The sequence below is a fragment of the Rutilus rutilus genome (genome assembly GCF_951802725.1).
Source record: "Rutilus rutilus genome assembly, chromosome: 1".
NCBI lineage: Eukaryota > Metazoa > Chordata > Actinopteri > Cypriniformes > Leuciscidae > Rutilus > Rutilus rutilus.
In genome coordinates this window covers 45,166,819-45,179,666 of record NC_140209.1, presented here as the reverse complement: position 1 = coordinate 45,179,666, position 12,848 = coordinate 45,166,819, and the positions used below count along the sequence as shown (strand labels likewise).

Sequence of the window (12,848 nt, the reverse complement as noted above, 5' to 3'; positions counted from 1 at the left end):
GAAATCCAGCCGACTGGTGACAATTTAAGTGCAAGTGTCTGATAAAGCTCACACAGGCAAGAGGCTGCTAGGTGCAGTGCACAAATCTTAGATATGACAGCAACTCGTGCCGGTCGCGCTCGTGACGAATGGCTTCAGAGACGCATTGTAAACTGCATTAGGATGGCAGTTTTTGTAATTATGAGTGTCGTGGCTTATGGCCTTTTCCTCCAGGAGCCCAGTCCTCCTGTCTCTTTAATGAACACGTATAGCTACGTTTAAAATCTATCCCTGTATAACATTTAAAAACAGTGGCCGGGATCCACTAGAGGCCCGCAAGATGTCCTAAGGCGGCCTATTCATACCAAGAAAGATAACTATATTAGCGTTCACGGCAATGTACGAAAACGTTCTGTTTATTATAAGCGCATGCTGCATTTATGTCATCTGTCACTTTAAATGCGCGAGCTGTCGGGTGGATTCTGATTGGCTTTGGCTGTCAATGTTTTTATCGTTCATCAGCTGGAAAGAATAGTTCTTGTTATTTGTCATTGTTATAGCTGTGGTGTAGACTTCACTATCCTTATAAAATTGAAAAGATTATTATTAAAGCTTTTATAGTTAACGTCCTTGGTGTGAACAGGCTTTTAAAATAAAATAAGACAAAATAAGCTTTAAAAAAGCTAAACCAACTAAATATCAAGATATTTCTTAATTGAACTCCTCCCCAAACTACTGGAATTCTTCAATTTAATAATTTTAATTGTGTGTATTTTAGGGTGAGACACTACAGACAAAATTTTGGGCTTTTTGGCTTTTCATAAAGTGTTTTTTGGAAAGAAAAACATCCAAAATACACTTTCAAGTGTATCTTTTATTGCACTTTACACAATTACAGTACATATCTCTAAAGGCCGTTTTCTCAAAATGAGTCAGAAATCTCCACTTCAGTAGCACTTACATACACCACACTTTACAGTTTTATATTCTTAAGGGGTTTACAAAGGGGTTTGTTCATATATAATTTGCCTGATTTTATACTTTTTTTTTTTTCTGGCTGTTGATAGCATTTTATTGATTTATGGAGTGATAAAAAGAGATATCCAAAATCCCCTCTGTAAAAACTTTGACTAATATGTCAACAAAAAGAATTTTGAAACTGTCTTTATATAACTGCATATATTTCAAAAATATATGCAAATTAGTGCATATTTAATTAGATAATGCCTCCTTTGCATATTTAAACATAACATTTCAGAAAACTTTTTTGTGCTATTCTAAATGTAATCAATCAACTGGGGACGCATGGTGATATCTATTAGTTAATTATTTTACCCATATATTCATCTGGGGTCTCTTGCCTTAAGTACTTATTGTAATTTTTAACACTTCTAATTTATGTGAATATAATTTTTGAGTTTTAACATTTTTAAACTTTTAATATTGTTGCGGACAGGTTTGGAGTCAAAAACGATGGTGTTATAAGATGCTTTTACAGTCTCAGTTGGTCTTGGTTCTGGAGCAATTTTGGGCACTTTTCAGCTTGGACAGGTTGGAAGACCAGGTTAAGAATAGGCTGGAAGACCAGTTTAAACCAGGCAGCTATAGGACCACCAAACCATTGTAGACATCTGAATTGTTGTACAGTCTTACATAGAATCCAAAGCGTTTGAATCCTATAGTGACAACTGTGATTTGTAAGTCTGCAGTGTTATGAGAGAGCGATGTGAGAAAGCCAGCGTCCACTCGCTCCAATCTGCATGATAATCAATCCAGACTCATTCAGCCAATCAGACTGAGCAAAGAGACCCAAATTACTTCATTTAATACGTGATTTAATTCAGAAACATAAATCATCACATTACTGACAGCTCTCATAGAGCCGGTGGGAAGGGGGACAGAGCGGCGAGCCGAGCGAGAGAGACTGAATTAAAACCTTCAGACCTTCTTTACCTCTCCCTGTGGACGTGGCAACATAATCTGAAGAGAATGTACATTTTTCATAATAGAATTAATAACCAATTTTAAATTATGTCCCAGGCTTGTGACCCAAGATACGTTAATTATTGATCACCCATTTCTGTGAAGAGGTGTTGTAATTACCTAGCATAATGTGACTCCTTCATCACATTTAAACATTTATATTGCTTATCTTTCCAAGGAACCCCTGGCTAAGTTTTTCCAATTACACTGATCAAATCGAGAATGTGGGGTAATTCTTCTTTTCTTCAATTAGAACTATCTGTAGTATACATAATTTATAAAATACCATCATACCTTGGCGAAATGAGAGAAAGATAATGAATATCTGCTACTTACAGTTACGAGGGGCAGACAGGTTCAGGTTTGATGATGACGAGAGGGCCTCATCATTCTCCAAAGTAATGTTCTTCATACCACGTTCAGAATATTGCCGTTATGCAAATGATGTTCCTCAGAACTTTTGTGAAAAATCTACAGCCATTTGTGATTTTGCACCCTAAAATAAGTCCACATTGTGTGTCATTCTTTTCTTTTGTAGAAATATCTGCAGTCCGGAGATGTTTCATAACCCTGAAAGTGTTAGGGTCGGGATAACCTAATCAGACTGCAAGAATCCGATCTCGATTCTTCTTAAGGCCGTATAGATGACCACCTCAGACCTGGAAGCATCAATTCCTTTTAACCTCCTCGGATATGATCGTTTCCCCCTTCGCCTTGAGCTATTCGATGCAATTTTAGGCAATGAAATCAGATCAGAGGACAATCGCACTCCATCATCTGAATATGAGCATCGTGCAAAGAAATTCCAAGACAAATTCTCGTTATCTTGAGAAACTTTATTGATGGTTATTGTTATGCAGATCATAGTGCATGCACATACAATGACAAGGAGAAAGCCTGTCCACAACACGTACTTAAAGCAGAAAGAGCAGAATCACAGCAGTGGGTAAGATATTTTTGCCAGGTTGTGTGATGTGACGCACACAGTACACAAGAGGATATTTGCAGCCGGATAAATTGAAGCTGCTCTTTTGTTTGTATTTAATGCAATTGAAACTTTTATAAATACAAAATAAAGAAAAATGAGATATGTGACAAACACCTCTAATTAGGTATACTTGTAAACAACATGAAGGGAAGTCTTCGCGTATGCACAGCCAAGCTGCGACTCTTCAAGAACACCTTGACAGCTTGTTTGTGTAGCACTTGTAAATGACATAGTTATCATTATTCCTATTTACATATAGATATCTTTTTCACAAGTCATATATTTCTCAGTTTCTCGATAATCAAACAGTTTCAAAGTGTAAAGGCTGTGTTCTAGAAAATAATAGTACAAAGGATGTCACATTAAAAATGATATCAAAACGAAACACTTGGAAGAAGCAGAGAACCAAAAGAAAACGGACAACGGAACGTCTCACAAGTGAGAAGAAGAAGTGGTGATGAAAAAATTGCAGGTTGTGTGTGCAAAATTGTACAGTTGACAAAAATACTATGATTATATCTACATAATGATTGCATTACTTGTAAAGTGTTGATATAAATCTGTGTATGATTCCATAAAAAATGAGACACCTTTCTCTAACAGTTGGTCTACCACACTAAATCTAAAACATTATACAGTTGTGTTTTTCGTATAAGAGAACATTTTCACTGCACAGATCAAATTTAATACACTGTTTATTTTTTCCCACTCTCATCTTGTACAAATAATCAGTTTCTTAACTTCTGAGAAAAAAAAAAAAAAGAAAAAAAAAAAAAAAAGAAAAAAAAAAAAAAAAATATATATAACCGGCGCAACCGTCGCCATCTTTTTTTTTCTTTTTCGTGTTTCGTCTCTCCCGTATTATAAAAGTCAGCATTTATATCAATCGACGTACTGGAAGTACTGTAATATAAAAAGAACAACTCGTGGTAGGCCTAAACTAGCGAGGGTCTGACTTAAGGACTAGATAATAGTTAAACAGTAAAAGACTGTCATGATGAATTTTTGGGGAGTTTCTACGAGCTGCTATGTATAGTCTGAATATACACATTGAACACCCCAGGAACATAACCTTTGGCTTTGAGTAATGACTGATATAAGACAGCTTAAATAATCGATACCTCAGTGGTCTCTTTGACCGGCTCTGTCTTCTCTGCGCTCGGGGAACTACACCGACTTTACTGGCAGTCCCCGGTCTTTCGGTCTTCCCACCACGCACACGCCTGTATCTCTACGCCTACCCACAACCCCCTGCGCACTCTTCCTCTACGGCACAGAACCCAGAAGCGAAAAGAAACCAAAAGAAAGATGAAAGGCGATGTCAACGAAAGCGTAAACCACTGGACGACTCTAGTCACTTACACTCTTACAAAATATGATAACCCCGAAGTGACTTGAATATTTATCATACATAACTCATTTACATGATAAAGCCCTAACAATTTGTATCTTCTTATTTTTTTTCATCTTTTTAAAATCTAGCAGCTCTCTAGATCACCACAGAAACCTCTACAGCCAACAATCTATGTAATCTTTAGAAATTAAAAACCCACAATATTAAAATACACAGCACAAAATATCTGAGGTATAAGATGAAAAATATCCGTTTTTGTCTTCTCTCTTAAGAGATGCTAAAATGATGCACTACTGCATGTATTGCAATACCCAGGCCTCTGAATTACTCCTCCTTTACCCCCACAGGAAGATTCTCAATAGGTTTTGAAAGGTTTTTTTTTTTTTTTTTTTTTTAGTATGGCGCAAAACGACTGTATCCACCTCGGTATATACTAGCCTGCAAAGAAGAAAGAACGAGACCCACATCATCGGCGTGGCTTCTGGTCTTGGCATCAGTCAAGGGAGCGAAAGCATTCTGGAAGAGAAGCCACGGGTTTGGACACGTTTAATTGACACAGCTCAGAGGGGACCTCCGCTAGCATTCAGGCTATTTACCGTACATACCCCCCGGACGCAAACCAATCACGTTCCATCATGCAGCAAGCACACCGACACACCTCATGCCAGAAGAGATGCATTTAGCTACTTAAAAACGTGAAAGGGATGAAAGAATACATGAGTTAACAGAGCAAATAATAAAAAAGAGCAACATATGTAGAGTTTCATACTCTGCAAAATCATTTTCTTAAAGGGTTAGTTCACCCAAATATGAAATTTCTGTGATTAATTACTCACCCTCATGTCGTTTCAAACCTTTGAGACGGACGGAAGAGGATTAGGGCCAAGCAATAATAAAAAATAAAACCATCTCGAGATTAAAGTCACTATAATGCGAGATTAAACTCTTTAAATTTCGAGAAAAAAAGTCGAAATACAATCTTGAGAATAAACTCATTAAATATCGAGAATAAAGTCGTTGTGTTTCGAGAAAAAAACTCATTAAATTTCGAGAAAAAAGTCAAAATACAATCTTGAGAATAAACTCATTACATTTCGAGAATAAAGTCGTGTTTCGAGAATAAACTCGTTAAATTTCGAGAAAAAAACTCGAAATACAATCGTGAGAATAAACTCATTAAATTTAGAGAATAAAGTCGTTGTGTTTCGAGAAAAAAAGTCGAAATACAATCTTGAGAATAAACTCATTAAATTTCGAGAATAAAGTCGTGTTTCGAGAAAAAACTCGTTAAATTTCGAGAAAAAAACTCGAAATACAATCGTGAGAATAAACTCATTAAATTTAGAGAATAAAGTCGTTGTGTTTCGAGAAAAAAAGTCGAAATGAAATGTAGAGAATAACGCATTCGATCAGTGTTCATAGCCAGAGTGGCAGAGTTGGATCACTTAACGTTAGTCAAGCTATATTTTAGACTTTCTTTCAGTAACAAAGAATATAACATTCTTAGGTCTAGGTCGGCTAGGTCTGTTTAGAGGAAAAAATCAGTCCAATTTTGTCCAACATGAAATTCATCGAGGTTTCGTGGTTTCCCAGGATACCATAAGACGCATTATTAAACTTGTTGATCCTCAAGGTGTGGAATTTCGACGAAGGAGACGCTAGAGAAGACGCCAGTACACTTGCGCTGGCCCAAATGCACTCTGGCATATGTACAGCTATGATAAATTAAAACCGTAAGGCATTGCCATTAATGGCTGTATAGATGGTTACAGTCGTTACATTCTGTGGATGGAGGCGTACACAACCAACAACGATTAATAATGCGTCTTATGGTATCCTGGGAAACCAGAAACCTCGATGAGGTTGATATCAGTAGGCAATGAACACTGATCGAATGCATTATTCTCTACATTTCATTTCGACTTTATTCTCGAAATTCAACGAGTTTAATCTCGCATTATAATGACTTTAATCTCGAGATGGTTTTATTTTTTTATTATTGCTTGGCCCTAATCCTCTTCCGTACTTCCGTGTCAGTATCTGACTCTGTTCACGTTGTAAACACAGTGCAGCGCTTCCGGTTCTATGTCAGAACGGCGGCGCAGTATTGGCTGGATCCTGCGTTGGTTGTGGTGCTCACGTGAACAGCGTCAGAGACTAACACGGAAGAGAAGAAATTGTTGAATAAAGTTGTTATTTATTTATTTATTTTGCGCACAAAGTATTTGCGTCGCTCATAACATTACATTTGAACCACTGGAGCCACATGTACTTTTTTTAACAATATCTTTACTACCTTTCTGGGCCTTGTGAAAGGGTCAGAAAGCTCATGGATTTGATCAAAAATATCTTCATTTGTGTTTCGAAGACGAACGAAGGCCTTACAGGTCTGGAACGACATGAGGGTGAACAATTAATCACAGACATTTCATTTTCTAACCCTTTAACCTGTATTTTTGTCTTAACTTCAGGCAAAAATCTGTGAAAAGATTTGGTAAATTACCAAAAACAAAACTGTATAATATGTATTTAAGAAACATTTTTATCTGAGTAAAAAAAAGTTAAAACCTTTTTTTTTAGGTGTGGTCACATAAACAAAATTTTAGCAGTTTTGCAGGCAAAAAAAGGAAATATTTTGGTAATAGTGTAGATGTATGTCAGAAGCGATATAGCCTCGTGGGAAGTACTCTACTCCAACATCAGGCGAACTGAGATTGGCTTCCTGTCTAATCTTCACTCTTATACAATAAAGAAAGAAAAGAAAAAACTCCAAAAAACAAAAACTAAAAATAATGCTCGTCACTTTCAAAACCAGCAGTCCTCTGTTAGTCAATGCGTTGAATTAGCATGACAAACTGAATTGCAAAATTTTCGTGTGCAATTCTTTCGCCCTTACGTTACTTTCCTATTGAAATGATTAGATTTCACCGGCAAAAATTTGCTGAGCAACGGTATATGTGACCACACCTTTAGAGAGGTTTATGCTTAAAACAAGAAAAAACTACAGTATTTGCAAATGGTGTAAGAAAAATAAACCTTCAAATAATTTAATTTATATAAAAAAAAAAATCTCTGAAAACAAGAGTTATTAACTTCCACAGAAGTTTTAAGCAAGTTTACTGGAAAACTAGACAAAAATACAGATTAAGAAGTTGATCTTTGCAGTGTGCGTTTTGTATGCAATGTGGACATTTTGCGATCAAAAGCAGTCGCACGAACAAACAAGTCGCACATCGCAGTGGGCGCCCGGAGACTCCCGACGGTCTTCCTTGCACTCTTTCATCAATCCGTCTCTCCTCTGCTCGCTCCCTCTTTTAGCTGTTGCTACAGCACCACTTAGGTGATGGATTTAATTATCAAAATGACTAATTATTCCATTAAGGGGAGAGCACGGCTAGGTGATATTCACAAAATTAGAAATATAATAACTAACATGCACTACACTGCCAAGAAATTAAGACATTTATCACGTTTACTGGGAGGATTAATGTGGCATTTCAGCTGCCGTTAGCACAAGAGACAAATTCAATTAAGTTTAAGTGAGGAGATGTCAGCAGTGCTAAAATCCATGCAGGAGGAAAAGGTGGGAAGAAAAGGGAAAAGAATGAGCATACATGACAAGCGTGCACAGAGAAAAGAGCAGGGAAGGGATAAATAAAGGGGTAATGAGGAAAGAGAAAAAAGAGAGAGGAAACGAGCAGGTACAGAAACAAATGTTCACGCTCACCATGGCACCAACGCTGTATGTGGCTGCTGGAGCAAGTGCGTGGTTGTAGGGGTCGGCAGCATAAACTCGTCCGTAACTGTGGAAACAAAGAGACGGTCAGAACGTGCCGGCAAGTTGAAAATCGCTCCTTTTCTATGCAAACACAAATGTCATACAGTCATATACAACACCACGGACTGAAGCAACTACGTACTGTATGGTGATGATTTCAGAGTGTTTGGAAAATGACTATCAAATGAAGTCAGAGAGGAGAAGATCACATGGCTCTTGCAGTCATGCTGCACACTGTTTGAAAGTTGAAGGGAAAGTTGTGCAAGACGTCATTAGATATTCTGTGATTACGGGATGGCAGCGCTAACGGCAACATCCGTTTGTACATACAAGCTTTGGCAAATCCAAGTACCAAGAGGAACTTGCTTGTTTTTTTCTAGTTCAATACACTTGCACAAAAACCCTTCAATTTTTTTTTCGTAGTTTAATTTAGGCATATTGATCAAAAAGGCAAAAAATACACCACAGGAGAAAAAAAACCCAAACACACCAGAGATCAATGTTTTACAGTACTTGCCCAAAAAACAAAACATCTGTTCATTATCCTTGAAGAAAATGTTGCAGTTTAATGTACTTTTCAAGTGTCTTTTATCCTGAGATCTCACGTTGTTCCCCCTCAAAATTCGAGTTAAAACAACCTGGAATATCTGCTGCTTCGAGCATTGTTTTGCATGCATGGTGTTTTTGGACCAACTCAAGAGACGATCAAAAGGCAGAGAATTTAGACAATTTACATATTCCGCCACTCCTGGCGATTAAGAAGTTAATCCACTGCAAATTAGTACAGACATTGTTATTCACTACACAGTCGCTCTGTCTTCATATTTCAATGCGCGGCCAAGTATTTTGTTTGACCTGCGTTATCTGTGTTTACAGGGGTTAGTTTTAATGAGTATGCAGTGCAGTGATCAAACCAGGGCTGCCTGCGCTCTTCAGGAGCTAAGATTGAAAAGGTGACCCCTAAGGATATAGCACCTGGTGCATTATTCCTAAAGAATTAGGTAAGGGGAAAACGCTGATTGGATGAGTAACCTGAAATGCAAGAACTGGGGCTTTTAATGGCTTGTTTGAAGGACACTGTTGGTTTTCTAGCAGTGCTACAAATATAAGCTTAAACTCGTCCTTGTGACTATCGGTTTGTTCCTTTCCAAGATTCGTCATAGTAAACTCTTCCTGCCGCCCATCGAGACAGGTTGAAGGCAACCCCCCCCCCCCCCACCCCCCCTATCCCCCCTACCCCCTGATTTATGAGACTGGTAAGCTCTATGTTTGTTAATGAACACCAGTGACTATAACATACAGCTAAATTAGATCTGGGCCCTGAGATACAGGTTAATAAATCTCAGATGGCTGGGATATATCTGCATTATTGACTTGATGCTCATTATTTTGGAAAATGTGTGCTCCAGCAGCGCCATTCCTCTAAATGTATTGACTTTTCCCACCAGGAGACCGCATGGACAGCTCATTTCTATGATTTCTTTAAACAATGCCGGGCTGTACTTTAGGGGCTCTAATGCGAGTTGCGGATCCTCTCCGCTTTACTATCTGATTACGTTGGTTTGTGAACGTGTGGCCTTCGGGGTTATCAGCAATTATTGAACTGGGACAATTAGACCATAATTTGCAAGTTTTTCAGACTCCAAATTACACATTTCAATTGTGTTTTACAGAAAACAGCTGATGTCTTCAAGAAAGTGCCGTCTGCTAAATTACAGCCTTGTTAGCATATTCATTTTCCCTGGTCAAGGCGGGGAATAAAGAAAAAGAAGAAAGGCTAGGGGAAAAAAATAGGGCTGTCACAAAATCAATGTGTGGATGGACAAGTCCATTCTCCTTTCGGTATACCGCAACTCAAACCAGTAACAATCACACTAGTGTCATTCCCAAGATCTAGCCACCTATAGCCAATGTGCAAGACACCATACACTACATGAGCAACCTTGATACCACAATGACAACATCACTAGCACTACACGCCTGTAAAATAATAACAAACAAACAAACCAAAAACAAAAAAAAAAGCCCTCTCGAGCACACACACACATACACATACAGATCTAATGGAGAGGGAAGGGCGATGGTGGAGAGCTCAAAGGAACGATGGAACACAAGGAAGATTAAGAAAGGAAAAAAAAGGAAAATCACAGATTCCAAGCCTCGTGACAAGCGTGTTCATTTCACTCTTCAAGGAACACATGCCTCTTCCAAGCAATGCCATGGGAGAGAGAAACAGAAGACGAGAACGATGAATGCGATGCCTTCCAGCTATCCTCATGCAGTACTCCAAAACTACTCCACTCGTCCAAAAAAGAGCATTCAAGAGAAACGTAGTAAGAAAAAAACGTAACATCTACTAATCAAAGGGGGCAGAAATAAGGAGACAGCCGGGCAATAGAAGCACTCACTGTCAGGGTGCATTAAAAAAGGGGGTATATGCTCGCTCCCTCATGGGTGCATAGAGAAAGTGAGGGTGATTTGGTATTCATTTATAGTTATTTATTTTACCTGAGGAGGTGTTACAAGAAATTTCATCTGCTGCAACGAAGACGAAATGATTTCTGCAAGAGAAGATAAAATTTACAATACCGCCTGCTGACTGGCTGGATGGACGAGAGGTGGGGTGTGGGGGGAGGGGGGCGGGGTTAAGGGATTGGAAAGGGGGTAGGGGACGGATGGTGAGGGTGCTTGGCATAAATGGGTTTTAGTTCACAAGCAAAAACAACCAGAGCTCTCTGTGTGCGGCCCTGCGCGCTGCACGGGTATCAACATGGAGGAAGAGGGAAAAGCATGCTGAGATGCAAATGCGGGAGTAAAGAAGAGGGGTAAAAAAAGACATATACAGTATATCAGAGATGAGACTAAATCAAAACCTCGGACGGGGACCGATTCAATAGAAACTGCAGCTGTGCTCGAGACGCTTTTGATTTCGCTGCTCTAAACGTCCTCTGCTCTGTAAACCCCCTCCCTCCATCACTATTGTTCTGTAAAAGTCAAGGAACTGCATTCACAGCATTACTGAATAGCGCTGGATGGCCTTGATCGGTCACATAAAAGCCGGTCGTCGAGCCCGTTAGAAACACCTGAGACTGCGACCATTATACATGGATTATATTGGAAATCAAAGCAGATAATATTATACATCAAAGTGCTTATGTCATACACCGTAAACTGTTCTCGGGAGTAAGACGAGAAGAGAAAGAAAAGAAAAGGAAAACTACCTCTGTATTCTGAACAGATTTATTTTAAAATGTCAAAATAACTAGGTGCACTCATTAAACACGTTTTACATAAAGAAATAAATAGTGCATTTTGAAAAATATTTATTAAGCAAAAACTCATTGAGTTGATCAAAAGTGTCAGTAAAGACATTTATAATATTACAAAAGATTTATATTTTAAATAAATGCTATTCTTTTGAACTTTTTATTCATCAAAGAATCCTGGAAAACATATCATGGTTTCCACAAAAATATTAAGCAGCACAAGTGTTTGCAACATCGATAATAATCAGAAATGTTTCTTGTGCAACAATGATGCTGAAAACTCAGCATTTCCTTCACAGGAATACGTTTTAAAATGTATTAAAATAGAAAATATTATTTTAAATTGTAATAACATTTCATTAACTAAGTGCAAATAAATTGGTGAGCATAAGAGACTTCTTTCAAAAAAATCTTCTTGGTCGTCTTGTGAATGACTGATTAGTCCAATTTGTTATGAAATATTTTTTCATTATCTTTAATCAGAATGTAATAACATGCTCTTCTGAAATATATTTTTTTTTCCTAATGAAGTCACTCAAGACCAATGCCAAATTATTTAGACAAAGTTTTTTTTTATATAAAAATATTTTAAACTAACAAAACTAACATTGGTTCATTCGATTCCCAATGGAAATATGCAAATCTCGCCCTACTTTTTTTTTAATATCCTCTCAGAAATAGTTGGATTATGGAAGAAATTTTTATTACAAATGGCAAATCAAGATGACTACAAAATTACGTACATAAAGAACAATAAAAAATGCTTTTTTTTTTTTTGGTGACCGTTCAAGACCATTCCAGCACTAGGCTATTCAGTAGTGCTGTGAATGCAGTGTAATTCAATCATATGTGCCACTAGGTGCCAGTACGTTCAATACGACTGCCATACAGCCAAACGTGCGCAAAAAAAGACTTAAAATTACTAAGTGCACCTTTAATCTTGTGAATTCTGAAATATATATTTAGATTAAATTGAATGAACATTTATTGTTTACAGCTTTAAGTCAGCAGAAACAGTATACAGGATTACAGTAGCCTGGTTATAAAAAAAAAATGCAAACAGGATGGGGTAAATGGTGCACTCTGGGTAAACAAACATGACTAGCATGAGTCATATTATTGGTTACATTACACAAGCTTCATGAGTCACTTCACAGGTGTGACAAATGATGTGTCATGGCTCGATCTCACGTCTAATTAGAGACATTGGCCGCCATATTGCCAGGCCCATTTTTAATTGCCGCTTGGAGCTATATTTAATAACTAAATGAATCATTCATTCCTGCTATGCATTCAGATTGAATCGGCCCTCTTAATCATGTTATGGGGTTTGTTTTGAATACAATGTTCTATTTTGCATGACAGCATTGACCGTCCCAATGCGCAAACACACACGCACGCAACATGCACACACGCACACACGCACACACACACGCACGCACGCACGCACGCACGCACGCACACACACACACACACACACACATACACACACACACAGGA

General features: G+C 37.9%; 1 protein-coding gene across 15 annotated transcripts in view; it reads right to left on the bottom strand.

The window, feature by feature from the left end:
- Window positions 1–3,791: 3,791 nt before the first annotated feature.
- Window positions 3,792–12,848, bottom strand: part of rbfox1 (RNA binding fox-1 homolog 1) — a 257,018-nt gene continuing 247,961 nt past the window's right edge. For 9 of the 15 annotated variants that reach the window (XM_084399705.1, XM_084399704.1, XM_084399701.1 and 6 more), the window contains 2 exons: window positions 8,032–8,107; window positions 3,792–4,820 (listed from right to left, as the gene is read on the bottom strand). In XM_084399705.1, coding sequence (XP_084255831.1) covers window positions 4,698–4,820; window positions 8,032–8,107 — 199 coding nt within the window. In that variant the 3' untranslated portion in view covers window positions 3,792–4,697. Of the gene's footprint in view, window positions 4,821–8,031; window positions 8,108–10,590; window positions 10,644–12,848 lie in introns of all 15 variants that reach the window. The other 6 variants (XM_084399707.1, XM_084399697.1, XM_084399703.1 and 3 more) reach the window with 1 other exon arrangement.